Here is a 16,585-nt window from a genome sequence, read left to right on the forward strand (position 1 = left end):
AACCTGAAAAAGCACCGAAAATTTAAATCAAGGACAAAAGGTAGAACTCTGTAATTCTAGCAGGGACAGCCAAAAATTGTTCTGCTACCATCCTGATGTAAATGTATTCACAAGGGCTTGTCTCAACCTGTGTGAGGGTGGACAGGAATGTTAAAGCCTGTCACGTTGTCCTGCGATGCAAATGTGTGCCGATTGCTGTGTCTATGTCGCTAACAGGCGCAGCAATGCGGTGACAACACACAACAAAAACCTGATGCCCGCATGCTGTCAACTGTGGTCACTTTTATCAACATTCAGCATCCTGTGTCGCCATGAGAGGAGAAAGGAAGAGAAAAGAGAGGAGGGAGACAGAGTAGAACATTAATGCATAAATCTAAATGTAAGAGGCTGCCACTCAGAAGAACAAGGTCGCTGGATGGCTGTGTGAGCAATCTGCCTGCAGAGTAGGACGCAGTTCTTGCAGGAGTCCCTTGATTAGGAGGCTATGACATTTCCTGCAGCATTAACTCAGCCTCATAGGTGTTAAATATTCACCTTATTGATCATTAGATACTGATTCATGGACTATATAATGTATAGCCTTTGAGTTAAAGACCCAAAGTGCTTCAGAAGGACAAAGCTTTGATGTGACCTCCAACTGCCTCTGAGAAAAAGGACATTCTGTGTACTCATGCTAAATTTTATGCAGCTACTTCAAGAACAGTGGCCAGCTACCTATAGAGGTAGCAGCTGACAAAGGCAGAGGTCACTTGGGACAATAAAAGCAAGCTGCGTATGGAGGGAGAGAAGTAAGAAAGAAAAGAGCCGCAGAGCATGTATACAAAGTAGATAGTTTCAATAAGAGGTTGTGAGCAGAGCAGTTTCATTAACTAGAAAGGACTCTGGTCTTCTTTGACTCCATTCACAGGAAGTACTGTTGAATAACAATATTTCACCTCCACCACAGTGGGTCGACGTTGAAATGGATGCACTTAGTTTAATATAGCAGGAAGGTCAAATGCATGTGCTTCATGAATGTTGACAGCATTTCAGATAAATTGGCAGGTGATGCAAAATGTTTAATACCAATTTTTTTGCCCCAAAACCAATTCAGATAAAGATCACTTTGACAAGGCACACACATGATCTGTAGTTATGAGTGATTTTCTTTATTAGCAGTTATTAATCTGCATTTATTGCTGTTTTTTTTTTTTATTTGGCTGTTCTGTGATGCCTCTGCCCTTCAACGAGGCTACATGGAAAGCATCAGGCAGGAAGCACGTTCCTGCCTTTCCTGTGCTTCTCTCCCTGAGGCAGGGAGAGAAGCAGCTAAAAACCCAGAGCAAAGCAGGCATCAATGACAACAGGATGCCATGGAGTTAGTCAGCAGAGAATAAACGAGGAGCTAGAGTGGAGGAAGGTTGCAAAAAGCAACTTTCAGGGAGCAACAAAGCGTAGCCAGGCTAGAGCAGGTTAAATATGGCAGGATGAGAGTGATTAGCCGACTGTTAGCTCAGACAAACATCTGACTTTATGCTAGCAATGCACTTTAGTCTTTTGTTATTCTAACAAGAAGTGTGTAAAATTCATTGTATAAAACACAGATTATTTACCAGTAAAAATATTGGTACATGTGCCGTCATTTTTGTAAGCGGAGCCACCATCACCAACCACTATGGTCTGATGCTACGGCAAATCCATTCCCATTCACTGTTTATGACAAGTCCTTACTTCATCACTCAAAGCATGGGATTTGTGCAGACCAGGGTGGTGGTAATACTTGAACAGCTTTTCTCCCTCATCAGATCATAATTCTGGATTTACAGAGAACAGGGCTAAACTATTGAATAAAAAAACACTTGTGGAGTTCAGTTTTGATTGGAAAGACTCCTCTTTCAAAGACAAGTGACCAATGAAGGTGGGAAGTGTGACTTCAGGCCTGTGGGTCTGATGTTTACAACTATCACTTTAGGCTGACAGCTCTAATACTGTATCGTTAGCTAGCAAAATTGCCAACTCCACAAGGTGAAAACGATGATTTTAGAAAAGCTACACAGCTGCAAAGTTACTGCATTTTCTGGACTTCGCTAAATGCACCAGAAATCATAACACAGGAAGATTGTTAAAAAATGTTCCATCCGGGGACCCCTAAAAACAGAGTGCGTCTTATATACTGGTGCAAACTTTATCCTGGGTTTTATAAAAAATGTTTCCTTTCACTTGCTCTTAAGCAGTAGTTGCAGTTGCTATACATGGTTGGCATGTAGACTTCTATTAATCGAAGGAGGAATCAAGTCTGACAGTCCCTTAATACCCACTCATGCATTTCCCTCTGGGAGACCCCCAAAAAACAGTGTGTCTCATATACTGGTGCAGCTTTTAATCCGGATATTAGAAAGTGCTTCTGTTCTGTTGCTCTTAAAGATTAGTGGCAGTTGCACTGAATTATTTATATGTAGGCCACTATTTTTTCAAAAGAGAAAGCAAGTCTGACAGTCTCTTTAAACACACTTATGCAGTTCCCCTCTGGGGGAGCCACAAAAACAGAGTGCGTCTTAGATACTGGTATGACCCTCAAATTGATGAAAAGCGTTTCTCCTTGTTTCTGTTCAACAGTAGAGGAAGCTGTTATTCATTATTGATTGTAGACTACTCTTTTTCAGAGGAAACAAGTCTGATAGTTCCTGAAAACCCACTCATGCCGTTTCCCTCTGGGGGACCCCCAAAACAGAGTGCGTCTTATATACTGGTGCAAACTTTAACCTGGGTGTTATGAAAACTAGTTATCTTCCTTCTCCTTAAACAGTAGTGTCATTTGTAATACATTATGTGGAGTAGGCTACTAGATTTTCAGAGGGGATACAAGTATGTCAGTGCCCTAAAACTTGGTCATGCAGTCTTTAAGAAATTTCTGAGAGTCATCAAAGCTTTTTTATGTAGGATCTGTTCTCACCTGAATACTCTAAAGAGCACTGTTACTTGTTAAGTGTGGGTTTTTTTCTTTTACTTCCCTTTATTTCATTAAAGAACATTCATTAATACATGATACGTGGGCCACTTTAGTTTCAGTTTGCAATGTTTTGATCCAGATTGTAAGATGTTGAATCTTTGCTTGTGCATTCCAAGCATTTCTCTTCTTTTTGCATACATCCGTGCACACAACCTTTCAATGCAAGGCCCTTAAAGGGTTGTTTTCTATGCTTATAAGGAAAAAAGTACAGGCTTTCAATATTTGAGGACATGGCATTCATCAGTATAACCACAGTTCTGCAGAAGAATCTGCTTTATTGTTTTCTGAGTATTTCTTTAAGAACAAAGACAAAATCCCAGGAGTGAGGCTAGATGACTTGTTGATACAGCTTTAAGTGCTGTTTTTGCATTGAATATTTTGGTATTATAATGGAATGGGCTCAAGTGGGTAAATTTAAGATGATATCCATGATCAAAAGACACACACTTACACAAAAAACTAAAAATACAGCAATTACAGATAGCTCAAGTGATAGGACCTTTCTCAAATGGTACTTTCATCTCTCTGACCATTAGCCAGACAGAACAAATTGGAGTCTGCATCTTAGGCATAAAAATAAAAGATAGAAGCACTGGAGTGTGTAAAAGTGGGAGTCCTAGACTCCCTCCAGGCAGCTGGCTGAGTAAGAAAGGCCCTCTGCTAAACTCACAGCTCTTTCAGCTTAACATTATACAGTATTATACACGGTGGGGATCTATTGCACAACTTAAACCCTCAGATTTTCACTGTAAGCTTAGTGCAGAGCTAAAATGAGAGAGGGAGGTGGACTCACGGAACACCTGAAGTCTCTATCCAGTTTAAAATTACTTTACTGCAACTTTGAAAGACAGGAAGCACATGAGAAAGATGGGAGGACATAAGGGACAAAGGAAGAGTGCCATAACACGGTGACATAATAGAAACACAGGATGATTAGTGTGTGATAACTCCAGATACTGTTGGCTTTATTAAATCACTCTCTGCTGGTGTGGCTCAGTGACGGTAATAAAAGCAGATAAGCTTCTATCTAAACAGGTGATGCTGCTTCCTGCTGCTTCCCAAATGAAGAGTGTGCTGCCTGTGTGCACAAACATACAATAAAGGCAGCAGGAGGAGGTAGGACGACATGCCAAACAGTTAGAGTATCAATATAATCAGTCAATATCACATGACTCCCTGTTTTCCTACTTGAAGTTAAGAGAAAATGTTTCCCTCATCACTTGGTTGTGTTTAAATGGGCTGTAAAAGCACCTTAAGTGCCCTCAGAGGATTCTTCGTCATAAAACATTGCGTAAAAACTGCATAAGCTTATTACTCGAGTCTTTATTTCAAAGTCACATCACAAGCTCATGCAGCTCTAATGAATAAAAGCATCAACATGCAGCGTCAAAGAATAAAGAAGCTGGCATTCATGGGACTCTTCTGACTCATGAAAACGGATGACGGCTTTGTAACACAGGCAGAAAATGTTTATGTGATGACTGAAAAGTGCTTGAACTGTAACCAAGCTCAAGCTATGAGAGTGATAGGAGGAAGGAGCAGATGGGGGGGGGGGCTGATTAGATTGCAGCGTGGAGCATCAGAAATGTTTTTAATAAACAAGGCAGCAAACACTCACACGTATTGGCACACAAACAGCTGGCTGCAGACTGATACGAGCAGATCAAAGAAACCCTCAGATTGAGGTGGTACAAAAGCTTTCTGCCAAGGTAGACTTTACCTTTAATGATAGCTTTGGAGCAGAACTGGGAGTTGCACAGGGTCCGTGGGAGTTAAACTAGCTATGGAGCAGGAGCCTCCAAATTGGAGAGTGTGTGTATGTGTGTGGAAAACAAGAAGTGGAAAAAAAAGAGATAAGAGGGAGAGTTGGTGAAGAAGTAACAGTCGCAGGGATCAAACACACTTACTATGTGAGGGGAATCTCGGCCCATGGAAATGACCGTCCTGTTTACAGTCCTCAGCAGCTTCTCCATGATGATCTGAATGTGCCACTGGGTGGGGCCCTAAAGAAAAAAAAAACTTACATCAACAAAAGATACAGTGAAGGAAGGATTTTTTATAAAAGGATAACATTTTAAAGAAAAAAGACTTCATGGGAAAAGCTGTAATAGTTATGTAGTCACCTCAATTTTCTCTTTTTTTCCCCTCTAAAGCAGAGTGATAGGGGTGGGAACAGCACATTAGAATACACTATGATACAAGTTAGTTAGCAAGTAGTTCACACTACAATACATAACTTGGTTTAGCATGCTATAATAAGGTACTATACAATTCAATGTGATGCAGTGTGACACAGCTGGTCTCCATGTGACAAGATAAGTAATGATAAAATGCAATATGATACAACACAACTGATGTGTACACACACAACATGATACCCTATGTCACAGTGCAACACAATAAAACTGGTTTTAATTTGCTAAAGCAGGATACATTAAGAAACAATATTAATATGACCCAATATGGTCAGATGTGACTATGATACCATATGACGTGACGAGATACGGTATGATTTGATGCAGTTCAATAAGATATGATATTATACAATATAAGACAAAGTGATATAATACAAAAAGATGTGATGTGATTCACTTTGTCACAATATGATGAGATGCGATGCGCTACAGTGCAGTTATAGTATAGTACAGTGGTATGATTGGTTTGGTTTGGTTTGGTTTAGGTCAGTTAACAACTGCTTTGAATTTGATACAATATGACATCACACGATATGACACAACAGGACACGAAACAACACTTTATATTAAGATACAATAAAATACACATGAATTAAAAAGCTCTGATTTAAAGGTCATATGGTTTACCCCTTTAAGACAAGTTTATATTGGTCTCAGAGGTCCCCAAAACATGCCTGTGAAGTTTGTCTCTGAAAAAAAACACTCCAGTATTGGATCTGTGCATGTCTAAAACCCCTCTGTTTCAGCCCTGCTCAGATCGAGCTGTTTCTGTATCTGTGGCTTTAAATGTCAATGATCTGTCTGGCTCCACCCCTGACTCCGCCCCTCTCAGGAAATGGATGTGGTTTAATGGATGCGGCTCTCCTGAGGGCAGAACTTTCTTCCAAGCGGGGAGCGCCATCCGAACCTTGGGCAATGGTTATTCCCCACATGACATCGTAAGGGGAAAACCTGAGAATGACTTGTTTCAGGAGGGGGGTATTTTGCATAGTATGTCACCTTAAAAGCATTTGGTTAAACTACAATGCAATAAAAGAAGACATCTGATGTAATGTGACATGATATGACACAACACCACACAATATAATACAAAACAATGCAATGCGAAACGTAACAACACTGCATAACCATTATGACACAGTATGATATGATATGAAACAGAATGATTCAATATGTTATTATACAAAGGAAAGATATGATACTATACGATATGATATGATACAAAACATCACACAATATGATACAATATGATACAATATGATACAATATGATACGCTACAATACTACAAGACACGATGCAATACATAAGATACCCTACAATATAATAAAAACGCTGATATAATACAATATTACATACGTTACCAACAACAAAGTCCATACGATACAATAAAAAGGACATGATGCAATGCAATTTGATACAATAGGATATGACATGATACGATGCAAATGGCACGATAAGATATAATACAATATGATAGGATAAGAAGCAAAACGTTACGATAAACGAAATACCAAGATACAATATAGGAACATGTGAAACAACATGATATGTTATGATATAATAGGCTAGGATACGAAATGACAGGACACAATATGATACAATAAAGATATAACCCAATACTACACAACATGATGCAAAGTGATACAATACCATACAACTCAACACAATATGGTACAAAAAGATATAATACAAATGACACGATACAATACCATATGATATGATATGAAACAGCACTATATGTGACTGGAACGCGATACAACATGATATGTCCCAATCGTACAATATTATACAGTTCAACTGGATTGCTTCTATATGATACAACTTGTTAGGATACAATAACATATGATACAGTTTGGTGTTATACATTGCTGTATGATAATACTATATGATACCATGGAATAAGATACGTTATACTCTAATGAATCTCTACAATATAATATTATACGGTATGATGTGATGAGATAAGCTATGATCGGACTGGTTTTAACACAATACACAACAACTGATGTCTATATTATACAGTTTGACAGGCTATGATGTGCAATTCATGAACTGCTGTAACAGTATTATACTGTCTCTTACTGGTACACTTCCAGACCATCCCATAGTAATATATCATGATATCTGTTTAATTGAAGAATTGAACTGAAGAATGTAAAATGCATCTAACAATGTAAAGACTGTCACCATGCTTTAATTGAAGCATCAATATTCAGTACCAGATTTCAATATGTTTATCAAACAACCAGGATATGTTGCTGCATCCATATTCAGTCCCACCTCTTGTACAAAGACATTTTGTGATGAGTCATGACTGTATCGATTTTCTATCAATCAGCTTTGTCTTCTAAATTCTCCTACATTTCCCACAGTGACTATTATTAGCCTGCTCATGATTTACATGAGTCATACAGGAGATCAGGCTGCTTTGAAAGGGTAAAAAAGAGATGAGTGAGGTTTTACTACTGATTATAAAAAAGACCGTTTACTGTGTTGCATTCAGTGCTTTCAAGGTTACTTGTAATTTTAGATTTGGAAGCTTTGTCTGTTTTCATACTGATTTCAGAGCCTAGAGAGAATCCAAATAATTTGTGATGAAGACAGAAGCTGGGTAACTCAATACTTTTAACCATTTGTTTGCACATTTAAAGAGTAAACAAACCCAGAAACCACTTTTTCATTAAAAAAAAATGAATGTACATGGGGATTTAGTCATACTATTAATAAGTGTGGTTCAAAATCTTCACAATTTTGCTCAGAGTATTTAAATTCTTCATTTAATGTTAAAATGTGCATAAAGACTACCCCCTACAGGTTGAAACTGTCTTCTGTACTAAAGATTGACTATGCAAATCTGATACAAACATAGTATTGGTACCAACACATCCAATAGCTACTGTACCAAATTACAAGACAGATTTTGGTGTTTCATTTCAGTACCTTTCCACTCTCCACCATGTGAATGAAAAGGCAAGAAACACATAATTAGAAGAAGTTACACCTGTTTCTTACACTTCTATGTTCTGTTGGCATAATATTTCTAAATCCTGCTTTGGGATTTTACATGGTCTTCTCCATCATGGCTGAGTTGCTGCTGTTCCTAAACTCTTCCACTTTCTAATAAGACCTACCTTGGTTACCCAGTTTAAACTGCTTTTTGTTGAAAAAAAAGCCATTGAATTTGCTTCCAGAGGCAGTACTGGGTAGAACAAAGAAGTTTTCTGTGCAAAGGCGGGTTCAGCCAACCAGGGATGTCATTTGGACACCTAAGGATTGTGGGTAATGAAGTACTCTTGGTCAAAATAGCGAATAAACTGTTATTCTTAAAACAAGGTCAATTATGTGAGAAATTGTGTCTTTTTCAAGCTATGCCTACCTTGAATGGTGTTGATATTAAGTCGTATAATCAAATCTAAAGAGCACCATGTTGTGGCTGATAAGGGACAGCAGAAAGGAGGGAATGGGCATGTCTTATCCTTTCTCCCTCTCAGCCCTGTTAATGATGTTTAAATGCTTTTTTTTTAGATTCCAGGGAACATGCACCTTAGCTGAAACTCTGGGGTTTAGTTAACTCTTTAAAAATCATACTAGGGCTGAATAAAGACAAAAATAGCATTACCAATAAAGACAAAGGATGTTATGAATAGCAGCATATAACTTGTTTTCTGACCGTTAAAAAGTGGTTCTGATGTATTTCTTCTCAACTGATCATCTGCCATCAAATGCTTGTTCTCTGATCTATGGATAAGCTCACTGAAGGTTACTGTAATAGTCATCCATGAGTTTTTAGAACATTAGTTAAACCAAAACTAAGAGGAACACAACATTTCTATGAAAAAAATTAAAAATTTTCTTTTAATCTTATCAATTAGTTGGACAAATGAGGCCAAAACAGTTAAAAGTGCTCTCTAAAAATTTAACTCTAAAGATACTGTGAAGAAATCTTGTGTGTAAAGGCTTGACTAGTATGACTGATGCAGCCAGAATGATTTACACATTGCAGACTCTTGCAGACAGCTTTTGGAGAGGTAAACACCCAAGGGGCACTTGCACCGTTATCATAAGTGGGACAATTTTCCTTGGATCTGCTTATTAGCGAGTTGCAGTGAGCACTTGGCTGTTTTCACTCTCTCTACCTGTGAGGGGAATCTTCTAAGCAGACCGGGCTCTGCAGCATCAACCTAAATTTTCAATAATTTACACAGCTCTTTCTGCAGTTGAAGAACTCGTGCGCAGCAGCCTGTGCACGCACGTTCACACAATCACAGAGGAGCGTTGAGGGAGAGTAAACTATCTGAGGAGGGAGTTTCAGATACTGCCTTCAGACGCGGCAAGTGTGACACACATTTCCGAGAGAACCCACAGGAATCCCAGAGTTTTTAGGAGGAACATCCTGGCCTGTTTAAACTTCCAATAGGAAAAAAGTGCCAGAAGAGAATGACTGATTTTTTTCTTTTTTTATTTCTTTCCTTAAATATGATTGCCTGCAAACCTATGAAAGTGTGCACTGCAGAAAAGGTAGATAAAGAGGGGGAAAACACAGATAGCAACAGTGAGAAACAAAGAGAAAAGGTGGAGGTGGTGGATAATCCCCTTGTAGAGTGCAGAGTGGAAGGCCTGGCCTTGTTGATCAATGAGGAGGGTTTTTGAGGGCCTGGGGGAGGACATTAGGAGTCTGGGCATGTAAGAGGATGGAAACATGTGTTAACTAGCTGAGCGTTTGACCTTGTGTTTCAGTGTTATCATATGCGCATGTACCTTTATGAAAAGATTGCAAATGGTTAAACAGGCAAGGGTGGGAGTTGAACCTAGAATCATCGGTCTAAAGTCTAAAGTTTTTTGACATGAAAGAGCTGTCAAACTAATACCAAAAATTTTAATTGGACTCAAGTAAAAATCAATTCATATCAATGCTATTTTGATACTACAGCAACAACAAAAAACCTCTTGGGAACCCAGAACTAGTTTACTTTATACACACTGTGAGCCTTAAAAGGGATATGTGACAGACAATAGCCCAGTCTTACTCTACTCAGCATCTGACACCTAACGTCAGCTAGAGAACAAGCTAAATGTCATCTGTTTGTATCTGTGTGATTAATGTGAAGCACAGTAATAAGGTAGAAGATGTGTTCTCTTCTCACAAAGTCTGATGTTTGTCATAACAGCAACATGACACAAGTGTTTGCTTTGTCAGTCAACCTGTCTGGGCCTTTAACCCAAGCCTGGCTCAAGACAGCTTGTTTTTAGCCTAGCGCTGCAGCTACTCATATTACAATGGCTAACACAACTGTTTAAACTGATAACTTGCTTGTTTTGAATCCATGACAATTCAACAAAGTAGGCTGTGGTGATAAACAAGGTCAAAGACGCAGCTGTAGACTGCCAACAAATTCTTCAGAATTGAAGTCTTTAGCTGTTTTCTTGATCGCTTTTATTGTGATCATACACATCAGAAATGTAGGTGTTTTCAGTAGCAGTGTTTTCAGCAAAAGAGGAATGAAATTTAAAAGTACAGGTTCAAAATGTCCGTGTAGGTTCTCATTCATCTAGGTCATGAGTATCCAAATCCTCGTGAAGGGGGTAACTTTACTTGATTGAGGTTCTTCAAGACATTTTGCCTCAACTCCAAAGGGCATCTTCAGTTCTAAAAGGGTTGTGAACAAAGTTGGGATTTATAGCCTCAGCTCATGCTAATGATCTGGGTGGTCACCTTTACAGCTGAGTCCCCTGGGTCACCCGAGAGTTGTTGGCAGAGTCGTCGACCCAGTTTCAACTAAGGCTGTGTCCTCCTGGGACTCTTCAAGTTTGACAGGGTTGCATGATGTTGGGTCCAGTGTGAAAGCACTAGTTTGGATTACTGTTGAAAGCTTTGGCCCCTGCCACTTTTTGAAATGAAGAAGCCTTTTGGGGGACAGCCGAAAACATTTCAAGAACCTCAATCAGAAACAAACAAAAAAATACAGTGGTATGACATGTAGGCCATATCGCCTTGGCCTTGAAAACATACACTAAATTTTCCTCCAATTAAATGGAATATTTTCCCCTAATCCCCTTAAGTAACTTCAGTAATCCAGAAGATGTTTATCCCACTCTCTGTCTGTTTTTACTAGTTTTTAATTTATGATATTTTAAGGCTGCCATTATGTGTGGTAAGCCAAATAGCAACCTACTATATTGATTCAGAAATCCCTCCAGTGTTCACTTTAGGCTGGTCGCAGAAGCATTAGAAGTCACACTGGATCCTTTGAGTGGTATTATTTTTAAGAGTAACTTTTTGCATTACTGTGTTTCCTACAGAGAAAAAAATGGTTAGAGTAGTTTTGTGTTACCAAAAGTGAATACCCTTTAACTACCTACTCCAAGTCAGTTGTAAAAACGGCATTTCACCAACTGTACGTCTCTTTAGATGTGCTGACACCCCCATCATACTACAGCCGAGTTTACAGCTCACAATCTGTACTTCTGCCAGCCAGCAACAGAATAACAGACCTGATAACCTTTAAAACACTTTTATAAGGTCACTGTCTGACAATAAACAGGGCAGAAGCATAGGTTTTACACACAGACTGTGTTAAATATGGCGTGCCTCATTGAAACAGCTGCAAAGTTGTTTCAATGAAAAGATAATGAGATGAGCTTCTGAACTTACATTTTACTATTATGTCCAAACATAATTTAACATAATGGGAATCTTTCCATGGTTTAATGCTATTTTTCTCTGTCATTTCTCTAGCTCAATCAGCTAGCTGCGCTTCCACTTATACAACCATGTTTACACCTTCTGCCATCATGCAGCTATGTGTCAAGAGTTAGAGTAGTGGGTTACTCATTTAGAAAAAAGCAACTAGTAGTGCATGTAAACATGGTGTAGCATAGTGTTTGTCAGCGGGCTTTGGACTATCTGCAATATTTCTGTCTGTTTCCTGTATAACTGAAATTCAGGCTGCTTTTGTAATGTGGTGACCAGTGCAAACTGCCACAAAAGACAGCTTCAGCAAACTAATGAGTAATAGCACTTAGACCTGATCCAATACACCCCACAGTTTAAATGTGAAACTCATAGTTTAAAGTCAACAGGTCAGACTAGTGGGAAAACAATGATTTTAGCAACCTTTAATTAAATTGTTCAACTTTCTGTGCTGAGATATTGACAATTTTCTAAGGCCTTTAAATCATAGATTCCGGAAAATTATGATCATATTTCTCTATATAGCCCTGTTGTTGTCATTATATCAACCATCTTATCTCTCTTTCCTTCAACCTTGTACGCAGTAGCTGTGGGTAAAAAATACAACTGTGTATTTGTTTGTTTGTTTTTTTTCTTCCAGAACGCTGGTACTTTTCGGAACCATAAAATGAACACAATGCCAACACTGTGTCATTTAAAAGCACCCAAAAGTATTACATTTTTTTAAATTCTGAAAACTTTAGTCAAGCTAAACATGCCAATTAGGCATTCTTTTGGATATTTTTGAGTCAAAAGCTCGACTGAAGAGCTTAGCTGTTATTTCAAAACTGATTGATAATCACAAAAATACACCAGGATTTCAGAATTTAAGATTTAAAGTCATTTTAACAAAGAATCTAGTCTAAAATATGTGTTTTCTCTTGTTTTTGAAACTCTTTTGCTGTTTTAAACAGATGGTTTGGACCGCTTTGAAGTCATGTTTTTGGGTTTCCTGACAGTACAATAGGAATTCTTTGGCAACTTTCTGTGTCCAAACTAAATTAAATGCATTAACAGCAATCATATTGATCACAACATTTTTTAAAGAACTATGCTCTGACAGGATACATAGCTATAGACCATAAAAAAGCCCAGAGAGCTATTAAAAACTCTGGCTCTGAATACAGAGGGCTAAAGCAGAGCTCATCTCCCTGCTCTTGGAACACGTTCATGGTGCTGAAAATGGCCTCCAGCCATTCAGAGCAATGAATTACCACGAGCAGCCAACTCTACAGGTGAGTAAATTAACACTGCTGTTAAATGTGTCCCTTCCAGGGCATGTGGGGCAATAAAATAAATCCATAACAGCACACTGATTAGTTGCCGTTCAGTAAAATAACCACAACTGTGCATTAACTGTGCTTAAACCCCCCTGTTACGCTCCTGTTTGTCCCAGAGGTGACTAAAAGCAGAGAAAGCAGTGTTCCTCACCACATCCTTCCTGTAGAGAACCTCCAGGATGTCGCTGAGCAGCTGGCAGCAGGCCTTCAGCTCCTCCCGCTTCTCCAGGTGGAACTTCAGCTGCTCCGTCATCAGCGGCAGGAGGATCTCGCGGCAGTCTGCGGGGACACGTCAAATGCACACAATCACAATGCCACTCGACACACTGAGGAGATGATGGATCGGAAACCAGGCAGTGCAGCATATGCTCTGAACACAGGCTCAGTGAAGATCCACACAGCCTGTTAATGGCTTCCTCAGAGCTCATTGAAGTTTCACAATGCAGAATAGGGCTGTCATAACATCAGAATTTCAAATGTGATATTACACCAGCAAAAATAAAGGGTATCTGTGCAAGTTTTCCCCGACTTTTCAGGTCAGATGCATCCATCACAGGATGATGATAGATGAGCAATCTCTTTTGAATGTATGGATTATAGGGTTGCATTAATATCTGACATTTATTGTGATTTATCATGACTTCTTGAACTACTTTCAAGCTGATGATGCAGCACCAAGCAGCACTTCTCTGACTAGGTGACTGAATATTAAAGCAGTCTCTCTGGTTGAAAAAATAAAACTGGAAATGTTTGATGATGCAATCACATTTGATGAAGGTTAGTTTAAAACGTGGCAAGATTCAATAAAAACGTCAGCAGAGGGCAAAACAGAGTGCAACAGCTTTTCTAAATGGCTTTTCTCTGTCAAAAACATAAAATTGACTCACATCTTTATCAGATGTCAAAAAGACCTTGAAGACAAAATATTGCACACAATGGCTATTAAAAAATGCAGCTCTATTTTAGTTAAGAGTTGATAGAATACATTCTTAGTAAACAGTATCAATCACTTTGAGAACTTTTTTGTCATAGTACTCAAATTATTTGACAATCATCCCTTAATCTGCAGAGATTTCACAGGATGCATTTGGGCATTTTGCACCATGAGTGAAGTTACCCACTCAGTTAGATAAGTCCCGCCTGAGGGGAGCAATGCCAGTATAACATGATGGAGTACGGACACAATATAAGAGCACTAATTGAATGAAAATGCACCTTTCTTTCGAGAAATATGAAGGTTTATGAAAAGTACTTCAACATGATGTAATGAGCTGTCTTTGAATAGACTTTGTTGTTATTGGAAAGTGTCCACAACTTAGTTAAACTTAAAAGTGAATAGGAATGCTTAAACTTACTGTAGTTGTGAAATTAAAAATGCTTTGTTGATGCATCAGTAAAGCATTAGTTAAGCAGTAGTAATCGAGAAAATGTCATCCCAAGATCAGGCCAAAGATTCACAACAAGACAAGCTGAAACACCCAACTGCCTGCGACAGGCTTTACCACTGCGACTGGAAGAGGCAATGTATCATTCAAATAGCAATGACTCTCAATGTCATGATAATCCAGGGGTTTTCAAACTGTATGAAAGTGAGCCTCCTCCAAGGGAAAATAATTTATTCTGTGGACCCCCACCCTCATAAAAATATGATTTAAACCAGTGGTTCAACTCAACTGGTCTGGCCTCAGAACCCACCAGTCTGTCTTACGACTGGTCGCGACCCAAATTTCCAAAAAAATTTCAACAACGAATGCTTAGTTAATTGACTATGTTGCAGTTTGGAGCATAATTGGACCAAAACACAATATAAAAAAAGAAAAGGGACAAAACTGACATTTTTTTTTTCCCTTTTTCTCCATCATTATGTGCCATTTTTTTTGCAAATTTTTCAGAGAACTTGTGACATTACTTCATCATCATGGGAAAAGTAGCCATCAATTGCAAGATGAGGAGATAAATTAGTTGAAATATTGATAAAAAATTTAAATTTACTCAATTTCCCAGTTAAACAGGGTAAAATGAAGGTTACCAACGCATGTCCAATAAGGACTTCTGGACTTTTGCCACAATTTTTTTTTTCCAGACACCTAGTTAAAACCCACTGAAAACTGCTCTGGGACCCACCTTTGGGTCCCGACCCACCGGTTGAGAACCACTGATTTAAACAAGTGTATTTTCATACATTTGTATTTCAACATTTTTATTTATTTATTTATTTTTGTTTTGATCTGCATGTGTTTTAAAGAATCCATCTTTCCAAGGCAATCAGTTGTTTGGTTTCAGTAATGAACTAAAAAAAAAATACTACCTGATTATTGTGTCTATACTGTACTGAATTATGAACACTGACCTTAACTGAGTCTATTGAGACCTTCAGGTCTTTAAACGCTGTTCTGGGTTCTTTAGTGGCCTCCTGGATGAGTTGTTGATGCACTATTTGACTAACTTTTGTAAGCTGGCCACTCCTGGGAAGGTTCACCACTGTTGCAAGTTTTATCCATTTGTGGATAATGGCTCTCACAGAGGTGTGATGGATTCCCAAAGCCTCAGAAATTGCTTTATAACCCTTTCCAGACTGAAAGATGTCATCTCTCATCTCATTTTGAATGTCTTTACCTGGCAGCATGTTGTGTTGCTTTCTGAGATCTTTTAGCCGACAACTTTCTTGATTCAACAGGTCTGAGAATGATCATGTCTGTGGATGGCGGGAGAACTTGAGCTCAACTTTCAAAAAAAAAAAAAATAATAATAATTGTAATAAGGGGTGGCATTTACTTTTTCACCAAGGGCCAGGTGGGTTTGGATTGCTTTTTCCCCTTGATAAATGAAATATCATTTAAAAACTTTATTTTATATGTACTTGGGTTATCTTTGTCTGATTTCAAAATCTGTTTCATTATCTGGAATGTATTAGTTTGAAACATAAGCAAAAAATAAGAAGTCAGAAAATTACCAAAAATGATATCTGTAAGATTTTCTCTACTTTTTAAAGTTGATTTGATTGGAATTTAACTTTTTAGCAGTATAACAAAGCACAATATGTTGGCTTATGTAGACAACTGCAACAAAAAGTGTATTTCGCTATGCAGGGAGGAGAGACTTTGAGGCCAACAGGGTATGCAGGACAGCCCTGATAAGCCAGGAATGATTTTAATGCAGGTGAAAAAATTTCCATACTTTTTATTAAACCTCTTGATTCCAATCTAAGGTGCTTTGTGTACATGTGTGCCGGTCACATTTAAACCCTAGGGATAAGAACTGAGGTTAGGCTGGTTTAATTTAGCAGATAAGGAGAACAAGAGGGGTAAGCCAATGTTTTACAGATTTATGAAAAGGAAAGATCACAAAATAGCTTTTAGCTGAATGCTGTTGGTATAAACACAAATTGAT

At 38.4% G+C, this 16,585-nt stretch overlaps 1 protein-coding gene across 1 annotated transcript in view; it reads right to left on the bottom strand.

Moving 5' to 3' along the window:
* The window catches only part of dock1 (dedicator of cytokinesis 1), a 351,227-nt gene that overhangs the window by 190,949 nt on the left and 143,693 nt on the right, over window positions 1-16,585 (bottom strand). The window contains exons 26-27 of the mRNA XM_041815464.1: window positions 13,347-13,474; window positions 4,897-4,992 (exon numbers count right to left, since the gene is read on the bottom strand). Coding sequence (XP_041671398.1) covers window positions 4,897-4,992; window positions 13,347-13,474 — 224 coding nt within the window. The remainder of the gene's footprint in view (window positions 1-4,896; window positions 4,993-13,346; window positions 13,475-16,585) is intronic.

Source organism: Cheilinus undulatus, linkage group 20, assembly GCF_018320785.1.
Source record: "Cheilinus undulatus linkage group 20, ASM1832078v1, whole genome shotgun sequence".
In the NCBI taxonomy this organism is placed as follows: Eukaryota; Metazoa; Chordata; class Actinopteri; order Labriformes; family Labridae; genus Cheilinus; species Cheilinus undulatus.